We start from the raw sequence: 14,204 nt of genomic DNA on the forward strand, positions 1-14,204 counted from the left end.
GTTCATTGTAGTGTTCGGGTTAAGAATATAAGCACCACAGTCAGGAAATTCTAAAAGATAAGGCCCTAAATCTCCAAAATCAACTAATATTTTTAGGTGTCTCTGACCTTGGGTGCTTGGCCAGCACCCAAAATCACTAGTAACTTGAAAATGTAGGTCATGGTTCCCACAGCAATGCTGAAGGGATCCTTTTGCAGATGGCAGGTCAAATTCTGCTCTCAGATACGAACAACCATGGTTTATTTTAGTGAAGCCAATGGGGGGGGGGTTGCAGAGATGTAGCTGAAGGCAGAATGGGGGCCCATGTAGTCGTAGTTCATTATTGCCCAATGCTGTTTAATGGATATGTATCATGTTTGTGTAATGTGGCTGAGTTCCATGGTTATGGACATTGTAACAATGGAATTTCCTGACTTTTAGGGAAGGTATTTAAAAAAGAGAAAATCCTTCGTGTTAATGCATTTGCACTGCACTGTCCAGGAAGGTATCCAAATAACCGTGTGCTGAGAATCAGTTCAATAATGCACCTCAACTGATAAACTATGTGCAGCCAGATGCCGATTTACATCAGCTGAGCCTCTGGGCCATACATCCAATAGTATTACGGACACCTCTCAAGCTAAGGGAGTGTCTACACTTACTAATCCTCCTTGTCGCCTGTAAGGGGGGCACAAAGCACACATTCCAGACCCCCCCCCCCCTTTTTTTTTTTTTTTGGAGAGCACTTACCCAAGCAGTAACTAGCACTAGGCCTTTTAAAACCAAAGAAAGACACTTCTGTCGAGTGCACCCATTTTTCAAGTATCTTCTAATGATGACTTGCATGACACTCTTTTTTATCCTGGTTTCTTCATCAGAAAAAATGGAATGATTCAGAAGAAGGAACTTTGGATTTTCCTGGCCCCTATGTGAGTTTCTTCATATGAATGGGATCTAGCCATGTATAACTTAATTCTCTCCCGCACCCCCCAAAAGAAAATCAAAATGGTTGGATTTAAAATAATATTTCAAATTTTTTTGATTTACCATATATTTTGAAAAATGTTGTTTTTGGCTTAAACCAAAATGAATGTTTATTTCCTGATTGCCAGTGATTCAAAAAAACCCAACCTGTTGTTCACAGAGCTGCAGTTCACTCTAGTCTTGGCATGACTCACAGTGCAACTGAGCTGGGGACACTTTCTGTGGTCAGAGCTGTCAGATCCCCAGCTTTCGCCACATGAAGGATCATGCAGAACAATAATTAACCTGAAATATCCTGTGTTCTTGTCTTTTAGCACGGACTCTTTCTCCATGTTACTCTGCTAATCTTACACCAACATCAGACAGGCTAATCTCTGCTGTAGGCTGCACTGTGGTGTTCTCTCCACCAGGCCTGAATTTTAGCACTGGGATTGTACGCTGGGATTATAAAAATGTCTCCTCCACAGTTCTGTCCATCTTAGTATATTTTAAGGACCAATCAAAAGTTGATTTGCATCCTTCATATAACGGGAACGTTGAGTTCAGCAAAACCAATTGGACTCTCCAAATAAAATTGCAGTTGGGAGATGGAGGACTGTACAGATTTAGAACAAGCTCCCACGAAACTAATTGGTTCCAGCTCGAGGTTATTGGTAAGTGCCACATCCAATGGTCTTGATAACTTTCTCCACTTCTATACTAATTCTTATTCAACCCTTGAATTAGATAAGAATGCACAACATAGCCCATGGAAAAAGCATCAGTACAGCTCTGTAACTCTACATTCCACTTGCCCATGGTGCACCTATAGACATGCACAGTTCTGTAGCAATCAGGAAGTGTCCTATAGGTGGAGCATGAATGGGAAGTTACCCTTCTGATTATGATGGGGAATTTCCCTCCAAACAGGACTCAGCACCATGACTTGTCTTGTTGCACAATGGCTTATTTCATAATGCTCTACGCCGATCAGATTTAGCTTTAGAGACAGGAGTTTTTTTGTTTGCACTGCTAAGCTTTTGATTTAAAAATATTTTTTTTTATAAATATTGAAGGGTTTTTTATTTCCTGAAACTTTGCAAAACTGGGCAAGCATAGCACAGTTTAAAAACAAAGTGGTGTTGTGATTTGGGGGTGGAATTTTTGGTAGAAACGTTGCACTAATTTTTAATGACATGAGAGACAAGTACTTTTTTAATTCTCCCTTGGTTTTTGAAGCTGAGTGGTACTGCATAAAGGTACTCTGCTTCCTTCCTGCAAATACAGAAGTAATTTATTTTTACAGGTGCATAAATCTGCTTTGGTTGGAAACTAGGAGTGAGATTATAAATTCTTTGTCAGGAACAGTCTTTTAGTTCTGTGTTTGTTCAGTGCCTGGCCCAGTGCACACCCCCTCCGCCCCCCCTCCCCCGTTCCAGTGCCCCTGGTTAAAACGCACTAGGGGACATTACAAAGAGAGCACTCATTACAGTATGTAGAGAGACCAACTCCCACCCCCCCAATTTTATATAAAACTCAAATTGCTAAAAACACTCCCCACCCCCAGTGAAATTAATAAACCCTTAAAAACAAAGGCCTTATTTGGAAATGTTAATGTTTCCTCTCGCCCAGAGCCCTTGTCTCAGCCAGAGCTCCAGAGCAACTCTTCCTTGGTGGGCTCCACCACCGAATTTGTCTGTAAGGTGCCAGTAGGGAAAGTTGATTCCTATCAGTGGAAGAAGGATGGCAAGCATCTCCCTGAAGACAGTCGCTTCCTGCTCTTTCAGAATGACAGCATGTTACGTATACTGAACACAACACTGTCTGACAATGGGGTGTACACCTGCGAAGTCAGCAATCAAGTCAGCTGGAATGAAACCTCCCTGAAACTAGACATCCAGAGTAAGTGGGCATTTAATTTTAATGCAAGAAACAGAATTGCCAATCAAATCAAATTCCAGTAACAAATGACCCCAATGGTATTTCTGGGTGGGGTGGGGAGCGGTGGTGAGGAGGAGGAGGAAAATGATCAGAGGTTGTTGAATAACACTTGGTTACATTTTCAAGAAGATTGATAGATTCCAGGCCAGAAGGGACCTTTGTGATCATCTAGTCTGACCTCCTGTGTAATACAGGCCAGGGAACTTCCCGCACAACAATTCCTAGAGCAGATCTTTCAGAAAAATATCCAGTCTTGATTTAAAGATTGTCAGTGATGGAGAATCCACCACGGCTTTTGGTATAGTGTTCCAGTGGTTAATTACTCTCTCACCATTAATAATTTACACCTTTATGTCCAGTCTGAATTTGTCTAGCTTCAACTTCCAGCCATTGCATTGTGGATATGTTGGAGCTGTGCACTAGTGCTGGTTGAAAACTTACTGTCAACTCTTTTTAGGCTAAATGCAAATTTTTGCTTGAAAATTTTTAATTCCCCCCAACCCCCACAAGACAACCTGAAAAGTTTTGAGGGTGTGTGTGTGTGTGTGTGTGTGTGTGTGTGTGTTTGTGTGTGCGCGTATGTGCACATGTGTGGTGTTTTGAGGAAAAGTCAAAATTTTCTGCAGGATTTTTTTCCACCAATCAGCTCTACTGTTCATTGCACATACATGTAATTCAGTGCTTCAGAGCATAACACTTATTATGGTCCTAAATATGGTCCTGAATTATCAAAACACTCAACAAAGCACTTAAGCACGTACCTAACTTTAAGCATTTGAGTAGTCTGACAATGGGATTACTCACATTTTGAAGATAAGCACATGCCTAAGTGCCTCTTTTATTTTAAGTGGGTTATCTTCACTTGTGGACATTAAAGATGTAGATGCACCCTGAAATAATCTAACACCTAAACCAAGTATCTGTGCTTAGGTGATATATTTGCACTCAGAAGTAATGAGGATGTATTTAAATAAGCCTGAACCATCCTGTCCAAATCTAAATATACCCAGAATCTGACAGAATCTGAGAGAACTTGAGACCCATCCCAGACTTTGTGCTTGAGGCTTTTGTCTGATTAAACCACTTTGTAATACTTGTTCATGGTTTCTTACTAATCAAATTACTACAGGATTTAGGTGCCTAAATTTAACTCTTGGCACCCACATTTGGAAAAAAAATAACAAAAAAAACACCCCCAAGTGTTTTGGTGCATTACTTGGCTTATTTTATTTCTTGAATGATTTGGCCATATGTGGGTTTTTGAGAGTGGGTGGGAGGAGTCGTAATTAAGCCTGGGTGTCTCAAGTTCTGGTTTTTGTATGTTTTATGGCTATTGAACTTTCACTGTAGGGTCTTGATGAAATAATCAGTTCATAACATATACACAGCTTTTCTCCTCCATGTACGTTAATTCCCAGATCAAGCAGGGGTTTCAGATCTGGGATGTTTTTCTGGGAATGACAAGCCAAAAGGCTGGAGAGGGACAAGCACATGCTTATTGAACATTTAATATTGAAATCTCTAAGAGTCAGGTCGCAAAGATTTGCTCGGGGGTGGGGGCTGGAGGTAGGGAAGAAGATACTTGCTACTGGCCATGTCCCAAATGAGGCTGATCTTGCAATATATTTTTCACAGATCCTTCAAATGTGGTTGTGGGAGTCGTCGTGGTGATTGTCGTTTTTGTACTAGGTAAGTAATATGTTTTTTCTTTTTTTGTGGCTCCCTCTTTGCGATTGTGCCACTGGCAGTTCACATGGCAGATCAATTCCGGGAGGCTTGCCAAATAGAGATGGGATAAGTGACCCAGAAATAAATGCAAGTCGTCTTTACACTGCCAAATCTCACACACAGAAACATGGCTGTCACAGTTGCACGTATCAGTTTCTGATTGTTACATATTCGTACATGTTGAGGCTTAAGGCCAAACCCGGGCACCAGCTGAAGTTGACGGGACTTTGCCACTGACTCCACTTATGACCATATCTTTGCAGCAAAAGCAGTGATGATCTTTGAGGGCTAGATAGTGCCTAACCCCTGTCATGGGGGTGTGTGGGCAGGGCACCAGCTGCCTCCCCTCACCGTCACTTGCATTCCCTGAATAATGGACAGGTACAGCTGCAGCCCCTGTGTCTGGGGAAGCTGCAGCAGCCACATAGAAGAGCTGGGTGGAGGGTCTCTAGGAAAAAACCTCTGGACTCTCTGATCCCCTCTGTTCATCCTCTGAAGGAGGGCTGTTGTGTACCCACATTGGCTGGCCCAGTCTCTCCCCCTCCCATTGTGGATGCTGGACCCACGGAGAGGCCTCTGTGAGTCAGAGCTGAGGGTGGGCGGTATCACACAGTAGGTCCTCTGTGTGCCCAGATCAGGGAGAGAGAATTTGGGGTCATGGGACCTAATCCGGCAATCTTTACTCGTGGGCCTTCATTGGGAGTTTTGCCCAGGAGTTAGCAGGGGTGAGTACTGCAGAATGTGTCCAATGGGATTTAATTGAAGCGGAAACCGCCTCAGTACCATGCATCTTGCCTATGCACATTCCCAGCTGTTATGTTTTCCATGCCCCAAACCAGAGACCACGAGGGAACTCTCTAGAGCCACCCCCGGTATGCTGTCTTATGCAAGAGCAGCCACGTTGAAGTGGAGCTGCTTTCCCAGATGGAAGGCCTGACAGCAGATTGTGGTATTACCAGCCCCAAGAGTTCAAAACCTGAGAGTCAGGACCAAAATATAAAGAGCTTTAAACAATAATAAATGTGAATGAGGGGTTCTTTTGATTATTATTGTTTTTAATTTCTTGTTATGAGCCTTAGTTTTGTATCCTGTTTTCTGGCTTTTCTCTGTAACCAGAGGCACAGAAACATGTGTGTGTGAGAGAGAGAGAGAGATGAAAGCTGAGATTCTCAGCTCCAGAAGCTGGGCTCTAAGGAAAACAATAATATCATAAGAGTGACCATGAAATCACAAGAGCTGGCAACTCTGGGACTGTCAGGGAGACTGCTAGCATTTTCTGTCACCTGCGCTTTCAATGCTAACCATTCCTTTAACCCACAGGAGGTGGTTGCTGCAAAGTGATGGGAAAGTTTCACCATTGACATGTTCATGAGGGAAAACAAGACACACAACAAATCAATCAAATCCCCTTTTTTGCAAGTGTAAGCGAGTGATTGCTTTTAACTCCTTTACTTATATAGTTTCTCCGCTTTCCACACTCACCACTTCAAATTTCAACAGAAAGAGGAACCTGGGGTTTTCTGGGCTGTGCTGACCTGAAGTATCAAGTGTCAACTTTCAGGAAAATTACAACTACTTTTGTTTTGGTTTTTTAGTTGCTGTTTTATATGTTTCAAGGAAACATCTCAGGTGTCCAACACAGTGTTTCTGTGGAGACTCTGGTAAGCTGTATTTAAATATCCTAAAATAATCCCTTTGCTTGCTTTGGGGGCTTGTGTTTTTTGGTAACTCCATTTTGTGTGTGTGTGTTTTTTTCCCCCTTATTATTAAATCAGATGTTCTTCCAAGGAAAACTGTCCATTTGGAATCTACTGCATCCCAAAAGATGAGTTCAAAGTGCCTACTTTTGCTCTGAGTCCCCTGCCAATCTTCTTCTTTTCTTTTACAATCACATTTTCCTCTGTGTGTGTGCGTGCGTGTATATATTTTCTTTTCCTCACCTGTTCCTTTGTGACATACCGACACCAATGACCAGAAGTGCATACTGCTGACTATACAGGAAAAGGGTGAAACTGGCTAGATGAAGAGTTTTGACAGTTACACAAAGAAAACACACTGGAAACAGAGAAATGATTTTGCTATGACTTTTTAATCGTTACTTTGACAATAGTATGTTTAGAAAAAAAACAACCCCCCCCAACCACAACTTCCAGCAGAGTGTGATCTCTCTCTCTCTCTCTCTCTCTCTAAGTTGATGGTGTGCCTTCCATTTTTTTTTTCTTAATGGAGATGAGGGATTGGAAAGGAAAGCTGCTGCACAGCATAACTTTTGGCCTGATGGAGAGACATTTATAAGAATCCGAAAATATTTGGTGGGTTGATATTGGGATGCCTGCACGGAAACAAAGGGTCATTGTTACAAGAGTCTTCCAAGCCTGCCAAAGTATTCCAACAAATGAGTGGCTCGATTTTAGCTTCTTAACGCCATTTGGGGTTTTTCTACATGGGGAAATTGATCAGAATAACTATATAGTAGAATAAACCATTTTGGAATAACTCCTTGTGTGGACACTCTTATTCAGGAATTCCTGAATTTAAATTAATCCACTTTTGGATTAAGCTAACCCAGAAAAAGACATTCTTACTCTGGAATAAGAGCATCCACACAGGGAGTTATTCCAGGATAGCTCTAGTACTCTAAACTCAAACTGTGCCTTATTCTGGAATAATTTCCTGGTATAGACAAGCCCTTTGTTACGTGTGCTGTGTGGCTCAGAGGAGTTTGCTGCTCCTGGATAAATACATCCACTGTTTGGTCATGGTTGAGAAATTTTCAGAATGGGGAAAAATGATTGAAATCTCGCTACAAAATCTGTTGGTGGTCTGTATTGGCATGGGAGACGGAGGGAAAGGGCCCGGTTCTCCACTGCCGGGAACTTTCTGCCAGCATGTGAACCTGTGCCAAGTGGATGTTAAATGAGTGGTGGTATTGGATGCACACAAGCCTCAAACATTGGGGGAATGTGGATGGAGGGCATGGAAAGAAGTGGGATTGAGGGAAACACAGAGCTGCTTGGCATGCAGGAGGAGGAGGGAATGGGGGGCATAGAACCCCTGGCAGGGGGGAAATTGCGGGGAGTGACAGAGAGTCCCTGAAATAGAGGGGGATGGGAGGGTGGCACGCAGGGGGCTTGTGCAGGTGGAATGGAGGTGGGCCTATATAAACTGAGAAGTGTAAGCCCCTAGTATTATCTCCACTTTGCACGGGTGCAACTGGTTGCACAAGGTGTGAGTGTAACGCTGACAGACCCCGGCCGTCGGCAGGCAGGATCAAACATGGGAGCTCTGAAGCTCAGCGTAGGAGCCTCCGCTGCGTGAGGTAAAAGCCATGCGGCTCTCAGCCAAAGCTGTAACAGTCTCATCAGTCGCTAGCTGGGCTGGGTGCTACTAGAGGGGGACAGAGCACCACTCCAAGCAGGCGTGGGTTCCACGAGATGAGGGAGAATCGGCCTCTCTGGCTTTTGTAACAGGGCTGAGCTAGCTGTGAAGTGAGGCTCAGGGGGAGATGGGCACTGCTGAGCCGAGACCTGGTCTCTCCAGGGCCCAAGGTAACAAGAGTCCAACACAGCCGGTTCCGTGCAGCTGTTGGCAGCAGAAATTAAAGACAAACAGACTGGGACCAGCTGGATTGTTTTTTAACCTAAACAACAAAGAAACAAAACCTGTGAAGGGGCTGCAGGTCTTCTGGTGAAGTCATGGTCTGGCTTGACAATGAGCTGAAATAGTGCAGGCATGTTTATCATAGAAATTGACCAAACAGTTTAGTTTTCAATTGGTTTATTTTAAAGCTCTTAGACGCTGTTTGTCTGGCGGTCGCTCAAGTGGACCAGGGGGACACGTGGACTGTAAGAAGCAAACATCACCATCTTCTGGGACCCCAGAAACCACTGCGGCACTCTTGGACCTTAATCCTCTTGATTCTGAAAGGCCTCCTAACCAGGCTTCAGCTGAGTCCTGAACAACACCTGGGTTCCTGCTGTCACACCCTCTCGTGTCCTTTTTCCTTCCCCCATCTTATTTTGTCACTTTCCTGTCATTCTCCTTTGGGCCATCTGTTTAAGAAGAGTTTGGCTTAGCTGGCCAAGTCGGCATTTGTTGTTGTTGTTGCAACACAGCTGTGAGCCCATGACCAGCAGCAGCTAAAAGAAATGCCCTCTACAGCCCAGTGCTGGTACACATTTGCCAAGTCTTGGGGTGCCTAATGAGGGCAGTGCTTGTTTCTGCAGCAGTAAGATTGTGAGTAAAGGTTTGTCTGCACAGTTAGACCCAGTAATTGCCAGCCAGGTTAGCTGAGCCCAGTTGCAAGCCTCCCCACAGCAAAGCCCTACTCATGTGATTGTGTCCTCACTGTTTCTGCACTTGTCTGTGCATGTCTGGGGGCATAGCCCATGGTTCTTTGTGCTGAGACGCTCTAGGACTCTTTCCTGAGCAACTGTGTCAATTGTGGGAGAAGTTGTGTGTCTTTTAGGGGGAGTTGTGGAAAGGCATTGGAGGACTGCCAGCACTCAAGTGATTTTAGCCTGGGTCCTCACTGCAAAGTGTGTGGGTTCCAGCCTGAGTGACACAGGAGATTGGGTTCTAATTAGGGTTGCCAACTTTGGTTGGACAAATTCCTGGAGATTTCATCACATGACATAATCTTTCTTGAAAGATTAATCTTTAATTCCTGGAGACTTCAGGACAACCCTGGAGGGTTGGTACCCCTAGTTCTAATTCACCCCACCCAGCTAGGTCAGCTAGCATGGGCTTAAAGTACCTCCAAACCTGGATCAGAGATTTTTCTTTGTGGATGGTAGGGGATTTGAGCTAAACCCCATGAAGAGCTCAGGTTTCTGTAAGGCAGGGGTTCTCAAACTGGGGGTCGTGACCCCCTTAGAGGGTCATGAGGTTATTATGCGGGGGGTCACGAGCTGTCAGCCTCCACCCCAAACCCCACTTTGCCTCCAGCATTTATAATAGTGTTAAATATTAAAAAATGTGTTTTTAATTTATAAGAGGGGTTGCACTCAGAGGCTTGCTCTATGAAAGGGGTCATCAATACGTAAGTTGGAGAACCACTGCTATAAAGTGAAGAGATCCCTAAGGGCAGGTCTGTCCTATAAACCTTTGATGAAGATGCTCTAAACCAATGGGAGAGAGCTCTCCTGTCAGCTTAGTGAGGGCTGGTCTACACTACAGAGTTAGGTCAATGTAGGGCACCGACGTAAGGCACCCACCAATGTAAGTCGTCCACTACATTGACTTAACTCCATCTTCACAAGAGGCATAGCTCTTTGGTCAGTGTAATTACGGCAACCCAGTGTCCATGTAGACAGTGTGTTACTTACATGGCCTGTTAGCAGCCTGGCGGCTGGCAGTACCCCACAATGCCCCACTTAAGTTGGTGGAAGTGCTCCTGGTGAGTGTGCACACTGCCGCCAGGAGGAGCATAGCGTGGACCTGAAACACTGCTTTAATTACTGCGGTGGCTGTACGTCGACTTAATTTTGTAATGCAGACGTGGCCGTACTCCACCTGCGGGAGAGGCGGTAGCTATGTCTGCGGCAGAAGCTCTCCCTTCGATATAGCGCTGCCTACATGGGAGTTTAGGTTGGTATAACTGCGTTGCTCAGGGGTGTGGATTTTCACCCCCCCCCCCCGAATGATGTAGTCATGCCACAGTAAGCGTGTAGTGTGGACCTGGCCTAAGAAATCAAGCGCAAGGCTGAAGCTGCATCTTCTCCCTTTGCTCTTCTTTTATTCCTGTCTTCGTGTGCATTTTGTTTTGTCTTCAGGAAAACAGGATCAGACTTTAACAGGAGCATTCTGAACCACCTCAACGACCTTTTTCTCTTCCCCCTAAAGGACAATCCATACCACCTTTCATGCTATTTAAACAACTGTCAAACATGGGTTTCTCCCTTGAAAAAGAATTCTACACAGCTAAAGGAAATAAGGGATAGTGTTACAAGGAAAGTGTTAATTAATGCTTTTTATTCCAAATACTGTTTTTCCTTTTTTCTGTGTCTCTAAGGAAAGGTTAAAGAGCTTCTTAGTGGTGGTATTCCAATGAATGTTTAACAGTCAACAAAGGTTTCATTAACATTTTAGCCCCTTTTCAACACACCGCCACATACTAAATGAAAATATCTCCTCTTGTTTTTATGTTTCGGATGGATCTTGTATCCTGATAGGCCAGGTGGTCCAAGTGTTTCTCCCATCATGTGACTGGACCCCCATAATAATAAAAACCTCTCTTCCCACTTCTGCTTTCATTCCCCTGCTCTTTGTAGTTCATTTCAGCCCTATTGTAGTATATGTTTTCTGGGTCCAAATCTTCCTTCATAATAATCCAAAGAGCAGATCTTTGTATCATGAATATGCTTGTGCAGTGCCAACTTTTGCTAGTTAATCTTCTACAGTCTGCCAGCCACCACCAGAACAAAGGGCAATGAATAACTCTGTTGTTCTACTAATTGTTACTTGGAGAATACTAGAAGTTTTGCAGATTTTTCTGTAGTTGGCAGGAGGTCAGAAGATAATCGGAATGTTTACTTCTGGCTTTTGAAGCTATAGGAAACTTTCCTTCTGGTAGGTACCAAATCTGAAACTATTTTGGCACTAATTGATCCAGCCTTGCCTTCATGGAGAGCATGAAGTAAATGCCAACAGGAGTGTAATGGAACAGATTGTATTATCAAATGTGCTTCTGCCTTGTGCTGGCCACCTCGCCAAGAAGTCCAGCTATGCACTTTATGGTCCTTCAATCAGTTTCATAATAACCTGCTGTTACTGCTCAGTTCATGGCCCAACCATGGCAGTCCTGGTACAGTCAGGGCTTTCTACAGCATGGAGGGGAAGGGTAGGATTTGATCTTTAAAATGTATTGGGAAAAGGCACTGCTACCCTAGTGATATTTACGGCTAATTGAACACCTTTCGAAGAAGGAGAATTTGCAAGAGGAAACCAGTATATTCAGTTTGTTGCTTTCTTTTTTCTATTCATGAGGATTGAGAGAGCAGTGAAGGGGTTAGCCGAACAAGTCAGTGTCAGAACTGGGAATAGAATGTAGAACTCTGGTTTTCCAACCCCATGCTTCTGTCTTGTCTCTAGACCCCAGCTCTTTCTCTTGGAATCTTTTCTTTGTTCTTTATAGAAAGGATGGTTTAAAATAAAATAGTAACTGAGAAAGAAGTTATGGGTTTTCATCTGAATATACATACCACTGGGGTTGTATCCCCAGTGAAAATGAAACACTGTGCTAATAATTCTACACTACTTTGGGTGCATTTCTATCCTAAGGACACCAGCAGCTGGCCTCAGAATGTTTAACTTTGTGCATATGTAAAGGTGGGTTGCATTAAGTATCTAAGAGGGAGCCAGTGGGAGTCCCAGTGATGGTTTTAATCCTCTTGTACTTTTCTGTTACTACAAATATCCACAAGCTAAGGTGCTCAGGCACCTGGTGCTGGTAATTGCATAGGATCCTCAGGACTTATCTCTGTGTTCTTCAATAGCCCAGGTTCTTGTAGAATCTCCACCATACAAGAGAGTATATATTGTTTGCACACTATGTTTGAGGGTTTCACACTGCCACCTGCGGGTTTGTGAACTCTGGCCATATCTTCTCAGGTAGGTGGGGTTTTTTTCCTCCTCCGCACCCAATGAACCTAGTCAAGATTAACCCTCTGTCCCTACACCTGGTAAAAAGTACAGCCCTTTGTCTCTCCCCCCTCCCCAGATTTTACAGTGAGATGCAGCATCTGAATGTAAAAATACACCTGTTTTTTTCAGTGAAGTCATGTCCTTTCTTTCAGCACTGAACACAATTTAAATGAGTTGCCTTGGGCTTGTGCATCTTTTAACCACTCCTCCATTGCTTTCATGGCTGGCAGCAATCCGCGATGAAACACACATCATCCAGTACCGTATCACTGCATGGGGGACAGCTGCAAGCTGTCAAGATGTTGGAGTTTAAAAAAAAAAAATCTCATAAAGAATGAGGGGTTTAGAATCATGGGTATTGATCATTCACTTCTCTGGGGGAAAAAAAAATTACATCACCTGAATTCCCTTTTCTATTCCAGGATTATTCATGTTTTGACCTGATATGAAACAAGCACAGCTGGAGAGGCTGAAATTATGATCTGGGGCAGGGAGGCAGTAGTAGTTAAATGTACATCAATAATGGTAAAAGTCCCATCAATTTCAATGGGTTATTAATAGAGCAATCATTTAAAAATCCTGATTAAAACTCTGTTTTAGAATTTAATCTCTTTGAAATGTCAAGAAAATGTGAGTGTGGGCACCTTTTAAAAACTTGACAGTTATGGGCCTGATTCTGATCTGTCTGATTTTTGTAAATTTTTTAAATTACAAACCACTGTAATCCCATTAGCTCGTTATTAACACTGAGTAAGATAGAACAGCATCCGGTGCTTAGTTCTTTTCAGTACAGGAAAATAAAGCATGCATTTAAATGCTGGTAATTAAGGTACAAGGACTCATAGAACCATAGGGTTAGAAGTAGGGCTGTCAAGCAATTAAAAAAAATTAATTGTGGTTAGTCACATGTTTAAAAAAAATAAGTGATTAATTGCACTGTTAAACAATAGAATAGCATTTATTTAAATATTTTTGGATGCTTTATAAATTTTCAAATATATTTTAATTACAATGCAGGATACAAAGTGTACAGTGCTCACTTTATATTTATTTTTATTACAAATATTTGCACTATAAAAAACAAAAGAAATAGTATATTTCAATTCACCTAATGCAAGCACTCTAGTGCAATCTCTTTATAATGAAAGTTGAATTTACAAATGTAGAATTATGTACAAAAAATAACTGCATTCAAAAATAAAACTATGTAAAACTTTTAGAACCTACAAGTCCACTCAGTCCTACTTTAGCCTATCGCTCAGACCAGAGGGGGGCAAACTACAGCCCGTGGGCCACATCAGGCCCCCAGGACCCTTCCCTTTGGCCCCCGAGCTCCTCCCAGGGAGCGGGGTCAGGACAGGTTTGCAGAGGAGCCAGCCCAACTCCCCGGCAGCACAGGGAGTGGGGTGGAGGCTAGCCCCTGGCCCCTCCCCTTCTGCTCCCCTGCCTCCCTCCCTTGCAGTCACAGTTCCCCCAGCACCTGGGCAGAGTGGCTGCAGCTCTGCCCAGGCAGCACAGCTATAGTGCCACCAGACCTGGTGCTCCAGGGCAGCACGGTCAGGGGGAGTTTGGGGGGGCGGTCAAGGGGCCTGGGTGCTGCTGCAGGGGACAGGGGTATAGCAAGCCAGGGCCCCTTTCCACCTCCAGCATGCTTGGCCCCTGTCTCCAGCAGCCAAGCCCAGACAGGGAGCGAGACCTGTCCGACTGCTAGGGAGAGCAGCCAAACGAGCAGGGGAAATGCACAGGGAAAGGACTGAGCCCCCCTTTCCCCCACGCCACAGGTAATGTGGGGTGGGGAGAGCAGGGAGGGTTGGATAGGGGTGGGGGAGGCCCAGGGGGGCGGTCAGTGGGTGGGGAGCAGGGGAGATTGGATAGGGGCAGGGGTCCCAGGGGGATGGTTGGGGCAGAGAGCGGGGTGTTTGGATTGGATACAGGGGGCAGTCAGGGGT

General features: G+C 44.1%; 2 protein-coding genes across 6 annotated transcripts in view; one reads left to right on the forward strand and one right to left on the reverse strand.

Moving 5' to 3' along the window:
• LOC140917585 (hepatic and glial cell adhesion molecule-like) overlaps window positions 1-14,204 on the forward strand; it is a 41,188-nt gene that overhangs the window by 6,466 nt on the left and 20,518 nt on the right. For 2 of the 4 annotated variants that reach the window (XM_073360716.1, XM_073360717.1), the window contains exons 3-7: window positions 1,278-1,616; window positions 2,575-2,844; window positions 4,519-4,572; window positions 6,207-6,272; window positions 8,400-13,214. In XM_073360716.1, coding sequence (XP_073216817.1) covers window positions 1,278-1,616; window positions 2,575-2,844; window positions 4,519-4,572; window positions 6,207-6,272; window positions 8,400-8,569 — 899 coding nt within the window. In that variant the 3' untranslated portion in view covers window positions 8,570-13,214. Of the gene's footprint in view, window positions 1-1,277; window positions 1,617-2,574; window positions 2,845-4,518; window positions 4,573-6,206; window positions 6,273-8,399; window positions 13,215-14,204 lie in introns of those variants that run through there. The other 2 variants (XM_073360719.1, XM_073360718.1) reach the window with 1 other exon arrangement.
• Window positions 6,696-14,204, reverse strand: part of LOC140917584 (cell adhesion molecule CEACAM15-like) — a 63,818-nt gene continuing 56,309 nt past the window's right edge. Inside the window, exon 12 of one of the 2 annotated variants that reach the window (XM_073360711.1) lies at window positions 6,696-6,943. In XM_073360711.1, the coding sequence (XP_073216812.1) occupies window positions 6,707-6,943 (237 nt within the window). In that variant the 3' untranslated portion in view covers window positions 6,696-6,706. The remainder of the gene's footprint in view (window positions 6,944-14,204) is intronic. The other variant, XM_073360715.1, reaches the window with a different exon arrangement.

This window comes from Lepidochelys kempii, chromosome 9 (genome assembly GCF_965140265.1).
Source record: "Lepidochelys kempii isolate rLepKem1 chromosome 9, rLepKem1.hap2, whole genome shotgun sequence".
NCBI classification, from domain to species: Eukaryota; Metazoa; Chordata; order Testudines; family Cheloniidae; genus Lepidochelys; species Lepidochelys kempii.